Source organism: Plasmodium chabaudi, assembly GCF_900002335.3.
Source record: "Plasmodium chabaudi chabaudi strain AS genome assembly, chromosome: 7".
Classification (NCBI taxonomy): Eukaryota; Apicomplexa; class Aconoidasida; order Haemosporida; family Plasmodiidae; genus Plasmodium; species Plasmodium chabaudi.
This window is the reverse complement of record NC_030107.2, coordinates 54,910-73,489: the sequence shown is the minus strand read 5'-3', so window position 1 is coordinate 73,489 and position 18,580 is coordinate 54,910. Positions and strand designations below refer to the sequence as shown.

At 25.0% G+C, this 18,580-nt stretch overlaps 4 protein-coding genes across 4 annotated transcripts; 2 read left to right on the top strand and 2 right to left on the bottom strand.

The window, feature by feature from the left end:
• Positions 1 to 814: 814 nt before the first annotated feature.
• PCHAS_0701700 (CIR protein) lies at positions 815 to 4,299 on the top strand (the record flags this gene model as incomplete). The annotated part of the gene is made up of 3 exons (XM_016797577.1): positions 815 to 829; positions 965 to 3,850; positions 3,955 to 4,299. The coding sequence occupies 3 exons, from the start codon at positions 815 to 817 to the stop codon at positions 4,297 to 4,299; spliced, it is 3,246 nt and encodes a 1,081-aa protein (XP_016653515.1).
• Positions 4,300 to 6,059: 1,760 nt separating this feature from the next.
• On the top strand, positions 6,060 to 7,187 carry PCHAS_0701600 (CIR protein; the record flags this gene model as incomplete). Its single annotated transcript, XM_016797576.1, has 3 exons — positions 6,060 to 6,071; positions 6,207 to 7,010; positions 7,101 to 7,187. The coding sequence occupies 3 exons, from the start codon at positions 6,060 to 6,062 to the stop codon at positions 7,185 to 7,187; spliced, it is 903 nt and encodes a 300-aa protein (XP_016653514.1).
• A 1,861-nt stretch (positions 7,188 to 9,048) lies between these two features.
• PCHAS_0701500 (fam-a protein) lies at positions 9,049 to 11,733 on the bottom strand (the record flags this gene model as incomplete). The annotated part of the gene is made up of 6 exons (XM_016797575.1): positions 9,049 to 9,180; positions 9,336 to 9,569; positions 9,666 to 9,769; positions 9,928 to 9,997; positions 10,098 to 11,439; positions 11,633 to 11,733. The coding sequence occupies 6 exons, from the start codon at positions 11,731 to 11,733 to the stop codon at positions 9,049 to 9,051; spliced, it is 1,983 nt and encodes a 660-aa protein (XP_016653513.1).
• Positions 11,734 to 13,470: 1,737 nt separating this feature from the next.
• On the bottom strand, positions 13,471 to 14,499 carry PCHAS_0701451 (fam-a protein; the record flags this gene model as incomplete). Its single annotated transcript, XM_051320978.1, has 6 exons — positions 13,471 to 13,551; positions 13,714 to 13,750; positions 13,851 to 13,960; positions 14,055 to 14,164; positions 14,326 to 14,395; positions 14,497 to 14,499. The coding sequence occupies 6 exons, from the start codon at positions 14,497 to 14,499 to the stop codon at positions 13,471 to 13,473; spliced, it is 411 nt and encodes a 136-aa protein (XP_051176934.1).
• Positions 14,500 to 18,580: the final 4,081 nt, after the last annotated feature.

Sequence of the window (18,580 nt, the reverse complement as noted above, 5' to 3'; positions counted from 1 at the left end):
TTTAATTGCACATTTTGAATTGAAATTTTAGAAAGATACATAAATATGAAGCATAATATTATTTATTAAAATGTATTTATGTATTAGGAATATTTCCATATAAACAAAGTTATTGCACACTCTAAATGGAATACTAATTTATATTATTAATTAAAATATAAATACAAACTAAATATCATATATTTAGGAAAATTAATAAGTTATTTTTTGTATATCATAATTTAAATAAATAATTTGATTTATATTTATTAGAATTAACGGTAAAAAATGGAATATTTGTATGGAATAATAACTTATATAAACATATGATATCAATAATGAGATACAAATATATTTTTAACAATTATAGTGATAATATATTTTTAATTCTTTATATATTTATAGTAACATATTCTCCTATATCGCTTTATTAAAGGAATATATAAAGCTATAATAATAAGGAGATATATTTGATTTAAACTATTACATGGCTGTCAAATTATACAATTGTTTTATGCCCGCTGCTATTAAAAATAGCGATTTTGTGTGGAAATTGTATTTTGCATCTAAGACAAAAAATGTTTTAAACAATTCAAAAATTAAGATAATTAAGATACTTGTGATAAAATTAAATATAATGTTTTTTTAGTAATAATATTGAATTATTATTCTATATTTATTTAAATAACCAACATAATAAGAATATGGTTAATTTACGATATTAATTATGCATATAAATTAAGTAATTGTATAACTTATTTGACACTATATATGCTTTAAATAAAATATAATATGACGCTAATTAATCTACAAACTAAGACACAACCCCATTATAATGGAGATAGAATCGGTAAATACACTTTTTTAAATAAAAATAATTTATTGTATTTCAGGTTTTACATGAGTTATTAATTATCATTAACTTCATTTTAATAACTTTTTTAGTAATATATATTTTATTAATTTTCTAAAAATGTTTTCTTAGTATAACCTATTTCTTGAAGTTGATGAACTTTTTGATGATAAATCTGTTGATGTGGTACAATTTAACGCTAACCGTAAAGTAGCCGCTTATTGCCCTGAAAAAAATGGATATAGAAGTTGTAATGATGATTATCAAAGGATCAACGCTATTGGCTCACATTTGCATATGGAATTAGATACTAAAGATCCCAATATATATGGAGGAGGCAATAATAAAAGATTTATGGAATATTTAATTATGTGGTTAAGTCATATATTATATAAGAAATTAGAAAATAACACCATCACTTTAAAATCTGCTCATGAAAAACATTTAAAGGAGAATTTTGGAAATTATAACTATTGGAACCTCTTAGCCAAAAAATATTATCTGACAGATTCTAATATTGCAGTTATGAATGTGCTTTATCTTTTATTTCAGCAAATTTGTGATACAATTAAGGAATATCGCAAAGAAAATGTATTAGGACACGAATACGCAAACAAGGCCTTTCAAAGTTATATTATATATAATAAAATTTATAATTATATTAAACAGTGTGGCCCGTATCTTGAATTGTTGGATAATTTAAAAGAAATATATAACAGCTTTATAAAAACTGCAAAAAGTCAAAATTCCCACGGCGATAATATACTTAATCAGCTTGTTGAACTTCCACAGATAGGAAATATAAACGATAAATATAATTTCAAAAGTAAGGGATGCGAAAAACTGCATAAAAAGTTAGAAAATAACAATTCCAAGCTTATAAAAATGGGAATTAGAATGTTAAAGGGTAATGCAAAAAGAAAAGTCCAGAGCACACCTAATTTAGCAGGATCTCAAGATACAAAAGATAATAGCGACGATGATGGGGACGTCGATGGGGACGATGATGGGGGCGACGATGATGATGATGATGATGATGACGATGATGATGATGATGATGATGATGATGATACCGCAGGAAATTCATTGAGTCAAGATAAAAACGCCCCTCAAGGAGCATCACCAGTATCTGCACCAGAACCAAAACCACCTGTACAACCACAGCAAATACAGCAAGGACAACAAATACAAGCACCTGTAGTTAAAAAACCGGGAGCACCAGAACCAGCAGCACCACCACCAGCAGCAGCACCACCAGCAGCACCACCATCACACCCAGCAACTGGGCAATCATCACCTGGACAACCACCACAGCCAGGAACTGGACAATCATCATCTCCAATACTTACGATTCCATCAATGAGTGCAACAACATCAGCAAGTACAATATCATCAACGTGTACAACAACATTGGCAGGTACACCAACACCACCATGCACACAAGCATCACCAAGTATCCCATCATCAGGAGGTGCACAAACATCACCAGGTACGCCATCACCAACAGGTGCACAAGGATCATCAGGTATAACAACATCTGGAACCAATAGAACACCATCAACAGATACACAGGATGGAGCAACAAACACTCAAGGTAATACACAAACTGGAGCAGATAATATAAAAGATCAAAAAGACAACACGCAAACGAAAACAAACCAAGTGGGTGACTCTTCATCGAGTTCCCAAGTACCAGGGACGGGGAATCAAGGGAATAAACCGGGCACATCATCTGATGGAGCTGATACACAAAAAAGTACAATTGGTCAATCAGGAGACAATGGAGGTAAAACAGGCCCATCAAGAAATGCAATAGATCGATCTCAAAATCCAGATACTAGCCAGGGAGGTTCTGGTGGCAGATTAAGTAGTGGATCTGGAAGTCCAGGAGGTGGATCGGGCAGTGGCGCAAGTGGTGGATCTAGAAGTTTAGGAGCTGGACAAGGCAGTGGAGCAGGCAGTGGGCCAAGAGGTGGAAAAGGTAGTGGATCAGGTGATGGAAAAGATAGTGGGGGAGGGACTCCAGGTAGTGGAGCAAGAGGTGGAAAAGATAGTGGGGCAAATGGTGGATTAAGTGGTGGGCCAAAGGCACCAGGGGATCAGGCTGTAACACAATCATCAGGAACACGCAATGGAGGGTGGTTAGGAAGTTGGGGATTTAGTTTAAATCCCACCAATTATATACCTAGCCCTTCCAGTATATACCAAGCTCAAAAGGACATTTTAGCAAATGCCGCTAACAAAATCACTACTGCATATAGTAACACTGTGGGCATTGTAAAAGGTGCTTATGATAGCGCTGTGGACAATGCAAAACAGGTTTATGATAGCGCTGTGGACAATGCAAAACAGGTTTATGATAGCGCTGTGGGCAATGCAAAACAGGTTTATGATAACACCATGAGCGTTGTAAAAGATACTTATATTAGCACTAGTAATTATATTGGTAATGCTGTTAATAGTGTAACTAGGCAATTGAATCCATTTAGTACTCCTCAATCAGGTGATAATCAATCTGGATCCAATAGTTCAGGAGGTGGAACAGATACATCTAATAACTCACAACAAAATCCGCAACAACCAGTACCGCCACCACTACCACCATCTATACCGACACATCAATCTTCACCACCATCACAAACTCCACAATCATCACAACCCCAGTCTAACCAAGGACAAGATTCACTACAAACTCCATCACCGTCGCAATCACAGCCTAGTCAAACACAAGATCCACCACAAATCACACCTCAAAATGGTGGATCTAACACATTGCAGGAACCCGATCCAAACGCTGGAACGGGAGGAGTTCAAACAATGACAATTACTAAAGCTACATTACCAAGTTCTGGTATAAGTCCTTCAAATACAGGGAATGGAAATATTCCCCCTGGAACAGATATTAAAATTAACGAAAAACCATCAATATGGTGCATAGCACAAAATAAAAAATGTGACATAGTAGGTATTGGCATTATATTTATTTCAACATCCATGGTTTTAGCATTTATGTATAAGGTAAATAATGTGCAACTATTAAATATATAATTTTAAAAAATTATCGCCATTACATAATTACAAATATAAGAAATATATTATATTTTTCCCCGTTTTTATTTTAGTATTTACCATTTAAATCAGCAAAAAACTCGAGGAAAGAAAAAAACATGAAAAGAGTTATAAATTTGGTTGATAAGAAAAAATCAATAAAAAAGGGGATCAACTCACACGATGGAAAACGAAAAACACATATAACTATAAATTCAAAACATAAAAAAAAAAGTACAAAAATGGTTATAAATTTAGACGATGGAAAAAAGACAAAAATAATTGTAAATTCAGTTAATGAAAAAATGCCATCATTAAATATATACAAACTTATGCAGGCCGATCCTATGCCATTTATTAATTTATTTTTGTTGTGGATTTTTTTTATTTATAAAAGAAAACGAGACACAATAGAATGATAATTTAATTAATGTCTTATGTTTTTTGTAAAGTTCAGATGCTTATGGCTCTATATTTAAAAGTATATATAAATATATAACAATAATAAATAAGTAAATTCAGTTATTGCTATAAATGATTGTGCTCAATGAGATAAATAAAATATGCATTTTTATGTAACAATTTAATATAGCATGATCATTTTTTATTTTCGTAATCTATATAGAGATGCCATTTTCAAGGATTATTAATGCCTAATTATTATTTTTTTTTTCAAAATTTTATGAACAACAATAGTTAATAATATATAAAAGATTTTTAAAAAAATAATTTTATTATAAGATGAATTATTTATTATTGAAAAATGCTATAATTTTGTTAAAAAGCAAAAAATAACCCTATATATCTTATTATATGCTACGTACAATTGCTTTCTATAAATATTCAGTAAAAATTATATAAAAATATAATGGCATTTTATAACAGAGATATATAAATATTTGTTTTATTGAATGAATAATAAATCAATGGCATATAATAATGCACCACAAAGGCATCATTGTTATGTATTTTACTAAAGATACTATTTGGGAAATATGGGTTTATATTATAAAAAACTGATCAATGGAGAAAGTGTTAAAGATTCAATTCATGTTAAATGTCTTTTATTATTCCATATTAGCATAAATTGTATTATCAGTGTTTGGTGACTCATCATTAATCACAAACAGCATTGTTTTATCATAGAATTAACAAAATATAAAAATTTTAATAAATTATTTGAATGTATATACATTGATAACTATAACAGTAGAATACATAAGATAAAAATGAACAATGTAGAATATTTATATATTAAAAGATCAAATGCACCTTATCTATCCCATGTCAAAGTGTAATATAGCAGCTTAATTATACTTAATTTTCTATTATACTTCAAAATTTGCAACAATAGTTATTTATTTGTTATATATTAATATTTACTACGTATTATTTCAAAAAGAATATACACTCAATGAGTTATTTAAGTTTATAAATAGCTTAATAAATACGGATTCAGTACTAATTGCTTCTTTAAACCATGAAAAAGATGCTCAAAATATATTATAAAATAACCCAATAATGTATTTTCTAAATTGAAGCGCATAGGAATAAAAATAAGGTTATCACAATCATTAAAATGTATTATTAATTTATCTATATTAAATAAAAATAATATAAATTTATATAGTTTGCAAAGAGATGTAAGTAAAACAACTTAATTTGAAAATGCTAGAATTTTAATAATACAATGGTATATAGTATTAGAAACAAGTATATAACTATTTAATCTATCTTATTAAATAACTATTTATATAGTTTTAAGGATTATAGTAATAATAGAATTATTAATTTTTTAGATTTATACAGTATCTAAGTTTTAGGAAAAGTTATACTAAAAAAGGGGATGCTATAGGCTTTTCATGTTCGAACATAAGGACAAGGAAATATACTTTAAACTATCTATAAAAGTATATCCAATTTTATAATAAAGTTATACCAAATGCTAGTAAGAATAGTATTTTTTGTATAAAATATGTCCTATATGCATATGGCAAAATTGTATTATGCAAATCTATATTTAAGATAATTTAGTTAATTGTCATAAATTGAGTATAATATGTTTAACGAAAGACAAATGCTATGTAAAGGGCTTAAGTAAATACAGCATACATTTCATACAATATATATAAATATTATCATCCAACACAATTTCAAATTATAACAGAATTCCATTACAATGAATAACTTGGTATATAATTTTTTTAAATAAAATATGTTCTTCGCATGTGATTCATATGTTAGATCGCTTATAAATTCATTAATTATCATTTTAGTAACATTTATATTAATATATATTTTATTAATTTTTATAATATTTTCATAGTGTACAATATTTAAAGGGATCGATGATATTCTTGTTGTGAAATCGAATAATCCCGATTATTATAGACATAGTTTTTCGTCATTGAACAGTTATTGTCCTATCTCAAGTGATGGGAAAAATCAGGAATGTAATAATTATGAAGAAATTACTGGCTCTGCTTTTATATCATTGCTTATATATTTAAAAAATTATGTTGAAAATGATAAACTTTCTCAATACGCTATTTTATGGTTATGTTATGAACTAAATAAAAAAAATGAAATCAGTAATCTAAATGAATTTTATAATAAATATATAAAGGCCATTGAGGAGTATGTTAAGGGATCACATGCTGCTGAAGCTTATAATAGTTGTATGAATATTATAAATAAAAAACAATATTTGATGAGTGTGGATATTAAAGAAATGTCTAAAATTTATGAAGCATTAAAATTCTTATGTAAATTGTATACTGGATGTAATGACAAAGAAAAAAATTACTCAAACTATTCGCAAGATGCTAATGATTTTGTTAAAGAATTTCAAAAACTTAATGACGATCGTAGCATTACTGAAAATGATTCATATAGTCAAATATTGTATACTTTATTTAATGATTATAATAGTTTTAAAAATGATTGTGCTAAACATTGCAGTAAATGTATCGATATTCCAACACTTCCAGATATAAATTTACCGCAAAATTTTGTACAAGATAAAGTAGAAAGTTCTGGAGTTACATCACCAAGCTCATCCATAGCAAAAACATTAATTCCAGCCTTATTGATATTTGCAATACCCGTTTTCGTGGGAATTGCTTATAAGGTAAATAATAAGGAATTTAAAAATTATGTTCGTGATTGCTTATATGTGATTATCAAAAAATATATAATACGTTTACCATTTTTATATTAGTATTCGCTATTTGGAATTGATAAGCGGCTTCAAAGGATACACTCAAGAGGAAAGCTAAGAAAAATAAAGGAGAAAATTAACCATTAATATATGATTCGAATAAGTATTATTCCAGGAATAGTAATAATGATTGATATATGTTAAGAAGCTGTTTATTTGGAAATAAGTAATTTTTAACCATAATTTTTGGGTTTATAAGAACAATTAAATAATATAATCAACAAAATATAAAGTTATATATGGGCAATTATTGTATTTATTCATATTTTTATATAATTTTTATGTTGTGGGCCATGGTTGAGGGTGTATGAGTGGGGCCCATATATGGGTTAGGGTTAAGCATTATTTTGTACTTAATTTTAAATAATTTGACCATATTCATTAGTTTAAGGAATTGTTTTAAATATATATAGGAAATAAGATATTAAAATATGTATAGGTCTAATTATAATAATTGCATTTCGTGTTGATATAACTTAATGGTAAATGTGTTGAAATATACAATATATTTTTTGTATTTATTATTAAATTTGAGTTAGTGGTTTATGGGACAATCGATCAAATATTGGAATCGATATCGACAGATGATTCCAAAGTATCGATTTGGTTATAGAAGCGATGTGATTTAAATAATTACAAAATTTATCATGAGAAACTGGGTGAAAATAAGGAAGTTTACAATAAAATAATAATTATGATTTCCTCCCCGAATATCATCTGAACCGTATGATAAATGAAGAAAGTAATGGAGATAAAGGAGTTGTTGGATTGATGAGAAAATGGGATTATTAAATATATACAAACACATGCAGGATAATCCTGTACCATTTATTAATTTATTTTTTTGTTGATTTTTTTTTTATAAAAGAAAAGACATTATTTATATGATAAATTTAATAGGTTTTATTTTCATGTTAAAAATATATGGTTATGTATTTAAAAGACAATATAAAATTCAAACATTAATAAATAAACCGAATATCATTTATTTGTATGAATAATTAGGGGGTTAATATATGGGAACTATATTAAGGCTCGCTCACCCAATTTTTATAAAAAATATAGAATATATTTTTATACGAGAAAATGTGATATATTTATGTTTTATTTAAATAGTGTTTATAAAAATTAAGACCGTATAATGTTTAACCATTAAAGGGACTATAATATCTGTTTAATAAATATGCCAAAATGAATACAATCCGTTTATTATAAATTGTTAATATAAAATTTATATATTTACTTACATGGAAAATATTTTGGCTTATTTACAATATTGTATATAATTCGTGAAAATATTCCGAAAAATATTTAATAATTGAAATATGATTGATTCATTTGCTATAATCATAGTATTTATTATTTGTATGCGAATAATTTTATATGCATTTTTAATGTATATTCTGTCTTATAACTTATGTTTGTGCTTGTTTTATTATTTTACACAAAATTTGAGCATGACACAGTGCAATTAATTTATTAATATATTTGGTGGGACTATTGTTTTGTAGACACCAACCTAGCATTTGTTCTCTTTTTTGTAATATTACATAATAATTTATTTTTAGACTTTATTTAAATGAATATTATTCTTATAATTCATATAAGAAATGTTTTGTTCTCTCATTAAGTTTGTACATATATGCGTACATTTGGGTTATTTTTATAGAACGCATAAATTTTCTTTAAAATAAAATTTATAAATTCATCATTTAATATTTGGCATCCATGAAGGTTACTATTTAGTTTTTCATAGTCAAATAAATACATATAAACACTACGTATTTATCGTTTCAAAAAATATATTTATATTTACAACATAAAATGTGAACAAATTATATGCAAATCAAACAATATTTAAAAATCAAATTGGTGTTTTGTAACAAAAATTTAAAACAAACATAACAAATGAAAATAAGTTTATCTTATTAATATAAGTATCAAAATTTTAAAAAATTCCATATGGAAATGGGTTTGTTACTTTAAAAATATCTCTTAGTTTGACGATATCTAACATACTGTTAGCTGTCATTTGTCTAAAAACTTTTTCTGGGTCATCAGTAGGAATCTCATGATCAATCTGAGAAAGGAAACAAAAAATTAATAAATATACAAATGCTCCATTTTTGTTGTGAATGAATAGACACATTACAAATATGCACATTTATATAGAAAGTATTTTTTTTTGATAATGGTGAAATAAAATTATGTTATTAAAATTTTTATATTGCTCACAGAGCTGAGATGGGTAATTTTAACGTCAGTGGGTCGCTTTTTAATGAAAAATGCTATTAAGTTAATATAAAATTTTGCTAATTTTCCCTCTCTAATATCTTCTTCAGAATCCATATCAGGAGTGAATGAATTTGCACTTTCGACGATAGAATTTATATAATCATCAAAGTCGAAACCACTATGATCATTCATATCTGATGAAACCAAGAGTATTACAGTTTCATCTCTTGATACCTATAAATTAATAAAAAGTATATTTTCATAAATTAGGATATAATCATACGAAAAAAGTATATCTAGAAGGATGAAGGAAAAGAAAAAATATCTTACTTCAACTTTATTGGCCATTGCATAATAATATCTATTCCATGTATCTCCTTTGTAACGTCGTTGTATAATAGATAAATTTTTACTGTACATTCGAGAAACTTTTCCTAAAAAAATTACAATTTTGTATACATGCGAATTAAAACATGATTAAATTTAATACAATGGAAAATTTTAAATAGAAAATTTGGAATTGGTAATAACAAAATAAGAAATACATCATAAAGATTGATAAGTACATTAAATAAACTAATTAATTAAATACCTTCAATGAATTCAGTGTTGAGGCCTTTTTCGCCATTGGGATCCCATAACATCTTTACTATATCACCATACTAACAATAACAAAAAAACACATATTTATATATTAGCAATTATATTTTTTTATTTTAAAATAATTTCATGAATTAAAAATTATTGCTTGTTAATTCATACATTATTGGCGTTGGGGATTGTAAATTCAAGCTTTCCAATATCAGTATCGTTTACTCTCTTAAAATGTAGAAATACTCCACCTTTATTATAGTATAAATTGTAATCATTTGTATGTATGGCATGCTTTTTTGCAGTATCTAAAGCTTCGGCCATAATATATTCTGCGTACTCAGCTTCTTTGGATTTTAAATATAATTGGTGCTTAAATTCTATAGGATTGAAATATTCTCTTTGTTTAAATCCTATAGGAATGAAATGTGCTTGTTGTGTAACTTGGTTAGGTTCAGAATTTAATTGGTGTGTAATTTGGTTAGGTTCAGAATTTAATTGTTGTATAATTTTGGTAGGTCTGGTATTTAATTGTTGTGGAGGTTGGTTAGATTCGGAATTTAATTGCTGTGTAGCTTGGTTAGGTTCGGAATTTAATTGTTGTGTAGCTTGGTTGTTTCTTAAATTTAATGGCTGGGCATCAGGGTTACATAAGGAATTTGATCGTTGTGAAGCTTGATTAGGTCTGGAAATTAATGGCTGGGTACCAGGGATACATAAGGAATTTGATCGTTGTGAAGCTTGATTAGGTCTAGAATTTAATTGTTGTGTAGCTTGGTTGTTTCTTAAATTTAATTGCTGTGTACCTTGGCTATATCTGGAATTTAATGGCTGGGTACCAGGGTTGCATATGGAATTTAATCGTTGCATAGCTTGGTCATATCTGGAACTTAATTGTTGTGTACCTTGGTTGTTTCTGAAATTTAATTGTTGTGTAGCTTGGTTGTTTCTTAAATTTAATGGCTGGGCATCAGGGTTACATAAGGAATTTGATCGTTGTGAAGCTTGATTAGGTCTGGAAATTAATGGCTGGGTACCAGGGATACATAAGGAATATGATCGTTGTGAAGCATGATTAGGTCTGGAATCTAATTGCTGTGTAGCTTGGTTAGGTTCGGAATTTAATTGCTGTGTAGCTTGGTTAGGTTCGGAATTTAATTGCTGTGTAGCTTGGTTATCTCCGGAATTTAATTGTTCTGCAGCTTGATTAGGTCTAGAATTTAATTGTTGTGTAGCTTGGTTATCTCCGGAATTTAATTGCTGTGTACCTTGGCTATATCTGGAATTTAATGGCTGGATATCAGGGTTACATAAGGAATTTGATCGTTGTGAAGCTTGATTAGGTCTGGAAAATAATGGCTGGGTACCAGGGATACATAAGGAATATGATCGTTGTGAAGCATGATTAGGTCTGGAATCTAATTGCTGTGTACCTTGGTTATATATGGAATTTAATCGTTGTATAGATTGGTCATATCTGGAAAATAATTGTGGCTTATATCTTCTATTTGAACTACAAATGAAGAAGGAAATATATTTTTAAAATTATTTGAATTTTTAGTTTTAAAAAATATATATTTATAAGAAATTATTTTGTTTTTCAATTATTATACATATTTACGTTCACAAACATATATAATATTTTCATAATAAACAGTATATACATATTTATGTCCGATATATATATGTTGCAATTATTTTCTTACGGAATGGTGGTTGAAACATGCTCGCTTGCAAATGCTATATTTTGTATATATCCTGCGACACTTAAAAGTGCCAAAGCAGCCTTAATATATCCTCTATTCATTTCTGGACATCGTAAGTAAAATATTAATATATTTTTTAGAAATAAGATATTAATAAATATAAAGGTTGCATAGTATGTTAAATCGAAGTAATCGATTTTATAAAAATTTTTAAATTAATATTTATTTTAAAAATAAAAATAATTTAAAAAATTTATTTATTTGTTGATTTATTTCATGGATTTATTCACTCCATATATTTATATATTTATCAAATTTTTAAATATAATTATTTTTTTAAATATTATTGTATACTAATCAATGCTTATAGAATATATAATTTATTAATATGTCTTGTGTTCTCTACATTATTAATCAGGTTTTGGTTCGTTAAATGCTAGCTATTTAATTATTATTATTGAAATTTATATAATAATATTACATTTATATTTATATAACACAATATATTATAATATATAAAAATTAAAGTAAACGTTTTTTTAAAAGAATGTATAGATTAATTTTGTTTTTATTTAAACCGTTGCATATAAGTGAGCCAATAATTATTGCATCATTAATAAATATTAAATATAAAAAATATTATATATTTCAAAAAATAGTTTTAGTTAATATAACATTATTAATATGTTAAATTATTTGTAGCCAAACTTTTTATTTTTATAGTTCATAACTTAAAAATAAAACTGAAATTTATTCAATTGGGTATTATATGTGGAATTTATATGAGAGCATAAAAAAAACGTATATTGCATGGCACCAACAATTATTTAGCTAATAGAAAGTTGATAATAAAATATAATTGTAGGATAATAGTACAAAAAATATATATTGTTTTAATGAATACTTGGCTATGTTTGATTTAATATATGCAAACAATTATATTAATGAATAAATAGCTATACTATAAATTCAAATTGTAATAATTATTATATAAAAATAGTTTTGTTTCTTAACAATAACTTGATAAAATTTATATTATGAGAATCAAACATTCTGTGATTTTGGCCACATTTAATACACATTTTACTAAATAAAATTTTTTATAAAATTTGGTAATTTATAAAAATATTTATTGGTAGTAATATTGACACCCACATTTTTTATAAATTAGTACAAATTATAAATTTCCTTTTAATAGTAAAACAAAGTATATATAAAATTAAAAAAATACAAATAAATAAAATATAAAAATAATGAAACATAATGTTGTAAAATCAAGAAATATATATATGCATACATAAAATGAATTTATTTTTTAATTATAATATGATTGATGCTGAGGTGTTCATGCTTTCTGGATCAAGGTTATGTATTATGGCTTATTGTTTCGTTCACTTAATTTGGATTTTGAGTTAGGGTTTGGGATGCATTGTAATTTAATTTGTTTATAATTTGGTCATATATATTGGTTTGTAAATGGTGATTAAATATATGTACCATCCTAGTATGTTTTATCCCAACATTATGCCTAAATATGCAACAAAAAAGGAGGAATAGCCGTTAATATGAAAAAATATCATAAATAATAACAGTTACATTGTATTATTCACAAAATTAATACATACATATGTATCCTAATATTAAAAGACATAAACAAATTATATACAAAATAAACTTTCTTATGATGAAAAAGTGATGCTTTGTTACGATAATTTAAACTGTATATTATCCACAATTTTAAATATATTTTATTAATATAAATATTCCAATATTAAACTGTTAAAAGCTATTACATGAGTTATATTTTTAATCTTCAAAGGTTTTTAACATTTTTATCATTATATTTGATATTTTTTTCCTTCACACCCTCTACAGTATACATTAAGTAAACTTTTTTGATGACGTCTACAATGATCAATCTATGAAAAATAAAATAAATGGATAAAGGCATAGAAGAAATACTTCAATTGGGTGAGGACGAATATAACATATTATACATATACACATGTGCACAAAATTATATATTTTTGATGAATGATGAAATATAATTATTATAATATTTAAATTTTTATATTTCTTACATATTTGACATAGGTAATAGCAACATGATTGCTTTGCCTTTCAATAATAAATCCGAACTCATTAATCAAATAATTGTTTAATACTATCTGTTTAGCAATGTTGCCCCAATAAATATGATCTTTGGGCAAGGCTTTACTTTCTACGGCATTTTTTTTGCCTTTTTTTTTGTTTTTTTTTTTTATCGACATTGGCATCGTCATATATATCTATCGATGCTTTGCCAATTATTGTTACATTTTCTGATTGCTACAAAATGAATAAATATATATTTTAATAAATTATATGTAATAATATGAAAAATACGATATATATTGAGACGAAGGAAAAAAGGTCTCCTTACTTCAACTTTTGCAGTTAAGCTAAAACTATATGTATTGAACGGTGTGTTGTCGTTTTGGTAAGATCGTTGTATCATCTTTAAATTTGGATAGTATTCACGGATAACTTTTCCTAAAAATCAAATTATAATTTTATATAAATGAAAATTAAAATATTATGGTTTAACAAAACAAAAAAATAGTAGCATAAGGTATTGAAAAAATAAACAAGAAATATAACATAAAAAGTGATAACCATATATTAAATTGTTTAATTAACTATTTTTTATATACCTTTATTATCATTGGAACCGAAACTATATAGATCCTTGGTTTCATAGAACATTTTTACTATATCATTATACTAATGATAACAAAAAATATACATATATGTGAATATAATAATTATATTTTTTTATTCAAACTTAATTTTACAACATAAAAAAATATGTCTGTTGTTTATACCATATTTGGGTTGATGATTTTAAGATGAAATATTTCAACATATGCATAATCATTTTTCGTAAAACATATATTTGCCCTTCTCGTGGTCAGATAAAAATTTTTGGGACCATTATTATAATTAGAATGGTATTTTGTGTAATATATAACTTCGTCCACAATTTCTGTTGCCTTTTCAGTTTCTTCATGATTTTCATTCGAACATATGCTTTACCTATAATATTTTTACCACAATATGCCGATAATATAAAAGTTTAAACTAATATTAAAAAATACCTATATGTTTTAGCATATTCTGCCATTATTTAATTTTAATACAACTCACATAATATATTATTTTAATATAATATGTGATAATATATGATTTGAATATAATTATGGATGTATATTGCATACTAATGAATAAACGATTGTTGTAGGAATATATATTATTTGTTAATTACATAAAAACAATAGTTTGCTGTTCTTTCAATTTTTTCGTATTTTTTTAGACAATATACTATTTTTATAATTAAAATGTTAAAAATTGTGTAGTATTTAGAGGAAATTTAATATTTATTTGAAAAAATATATAATATTTATATCCATAAATATTTTGAGTGAATATAACGAATTTCATTACAATGGTTACATTAATTCTATTGAAAATGCAAAAAATTAATAAATGAAATAAATGCCATATTTTTTTATAAATCATCATTTGTTCATAAAATTTATAAAAACAAACTAATCAATATGAATTTATGATAATTATTTAATAAATAAAGTTAAAAATAAGAGTCAGCATTAATTTAAATAATGTAAATGAGGAAACGAACAAATTAATTCATAAAATTCAAAAAGAATTAGATGAAGAAAAAATGAGCTTGGTAATAAAAGGAATGATGAATTAGAAATCCAGCTAATACAATACAAAAGAATAATAAAAAAGGATGAAAATAATTCTTTATCACAACATGAAGACTTTAAATAATTGGAAAATTATGAAAATGTTTTGAAGAGTAAATACGATCATTTTGAAAGTGAATATAATGAAATTATATCAAGTAATAATTATAAGGAATTCAAAACGAATCGAAAGTTAAAAGCAGATAAAAAATTACTCATGATGTGGTTGGTGTTTATATATTTTATTTTTTGATAATACGATCAGGGATGGGGTTACTTACTAATTTTGTTTATATTGTGTATGGTTTCCACAATTATGAACTGGTGGAAACTCATGAAATCGGGCTTTAAAATATCAAAAATATAAAAATAAACATTCGTTATGTTTTATTATACTTGCTTAAATGATTAAAAATAATACATTTAATATTTTATGGCATAAAAGCTACACTTTTCACATTTTATAAAATAATGAAAATTGATTTAATTGCTTGTTTTATTATTATATGCATTTTAATTTAATATAATCGGTTTATATATTTAATTTATTTTTTTTAGTGTTTGTCAAAACTCATATATCCTTATTTTCATGAATACAATTATTTATTGGTAGTAATTTGATGCTCATGCTTTTTCATATATTAATACAAATTATGAATTTCCTTTTAATAGTAAAACAAAGTATATATAAAATTTTAAAAAATAAAATAATAAAACATAAAATTGTAAAATCAGGAAATATGCATAATACATGAAATTAATTTATTATTTTATTTTAATATTCTTGATTCCGAGGTGTTAATGTATTATGGGTCAAGGTTATATATTATGGGTTATTGTTTCGTTCACTGAATCTGCCTTTTGAGTTAGGGTTCAGGGGATATTGTAATTTAATTTTTTATAATTTGATAATATTTTTGTCTATAAATTGTGATTAAATATATGTACCATCCCCGTATGCTTAATCTTGAGATTATGCCTAAATATGCACCCCCAAAGGAGCATGGCCATTAGTATGAAAGGGGGTACTTAACATATTTTCATAAGCCACAATGCTACATCTAATTCGTTCGTATATATTAAATTTGGAAACACTATAACTTCACATGTTACATTTTATTGGTAACTTTTGGATAACTATATATAAGAATCCTTATTATTTATTCTATAAGTCTTGTTAATCAGGGGCGATATTGAATCATGAATAACACATTATGTTTCTTTATTTGATGAAACATATTAGCAAAATTTATTATTTGTATCATATTTATTTTAATTTCAATTACAAAGTTCCCAAACAAAACTGTAATAACAAAACTGAATAGGCATCTATAGATTATAATAAAAACCATTTTGAATATTCCTCTATATTACAATATATATTCAAATTAATATATATATTTGTAGCATTAATTAAACAATCTACTAACATATAATAATAAAATATAGATTCATAAACAATCGATCGAGGTTCGACAATACAGCGTTATCTATAAAAGGTATGTTATGCATCTAATATTTTTAATAACACAAAATTACATTATAGATATATGTATACTATCCTTTGAATTTTCGATTATATTTAATATCATTTTACGTTAAGGGCTTAAATTCAAATAATAGAAATAGTTATATATACTTTAAAGATATAATATTAGATTCATCACTATTAATTTTTAAACTATATAGCTTTGATGTATAAATAAATTATATTTTAAAATAGTTAAAAAATAAAATATAAGTATATTAAAAAAATTTATATCACATTTTGCTCTAGTAATTATAAATAATATTATAGATGGAATAGCGTTATTATTATATGCTTACAGATATAATATAATAAAATACTTTACTAATAAATAATATTGAAATATTTTATTGTGTAAATTTCATATAATTAAATATGAATATTATTTTGTCGAAAAGGCATATAATAATTAAATTTCTTTGAGGTAATAATATTTATATTAGGTTATTATATATACACAAACTTATAAATATATAATTTAAATATATTTTTATTATGAAATAATATATATTCTAAAATGTTGCACATTAAAGCAATAAAATACAGAAATATTGTGCATTGATTTAAAGTGCTCCTATTAAGTGCATTAATCGTATCACTGTAGTATACAATGCTATAGCCAAAACAACAATAACAATATTAGATTAATATATTATGTTTATTTGATACACAATATAGATATAAATTTATTATATATATTCTTAAAGGTATGATGAAATTAAAATTGTATACATAAAACATCAAATGAAATATTACAATTTTAATTTAGTATTTTTTTTAATGTGTTAATATTAGAATTAACGATACCAATAAAAATAGTAATAATTCTCCTCAAAATTATAGTTTTTATATCTAAAACTAAATACTTTTTATTATAAAATATGTAATCATAATATATGTTTAGGTTCTAATAAAATTGGGGTTATAAAATGTAAATTATGTTGCACTTCTCCAAAATTAATTGATCATTCCAACCAAAGTATGAATAAAATTATAAATTAAACAAATCATCGGTTTAAAATGACTTATATGAAAACATTTTTATTAAACTCATTTTGATAACATAAAATCGCGTTTATTATATATTTACATATCACATAGTTAATAAGAAAGAAAAATGTGATATATACTAATTATTATTCTAAAAATATATTATATACAATGGATTGTTTAAGTTTATAATTAGTTCGAATAACCTAATTGGATATTATATGTTTTTTAAAATCTTAAAAAGATAAATAAATATGCACCCAATTATTCATTATAATGCATTTATATAGAGAGTAATGTTAGGATATACAAAGGCTATTGCACACTTTAAAATGCTTTTTAATCGATATAAATAAATTAAAACGTTTACACATTATACATGGCTCATTTTAAAAAAGAAACAAATTCAATTTGTTTTTAAATGTTATATTTAAAAGAAAAATTATTTCATCGTGTTTATAAATAAGATTCAATATATTATACAAAATAATATAATATATAAATATACTAATGATACATAACTAGCATTTTAACAATTTAAATATAATATATATCTCTTAATTCTTATATGTATACAGTATATAAGCTTTGAAAATTTTTTTATTAAAAAAAATAGAAAATACATTTCGTTCTTCATGTGTGGTAGCCGAGAAAACACACTGCCTATAATAGGTCAGAGGG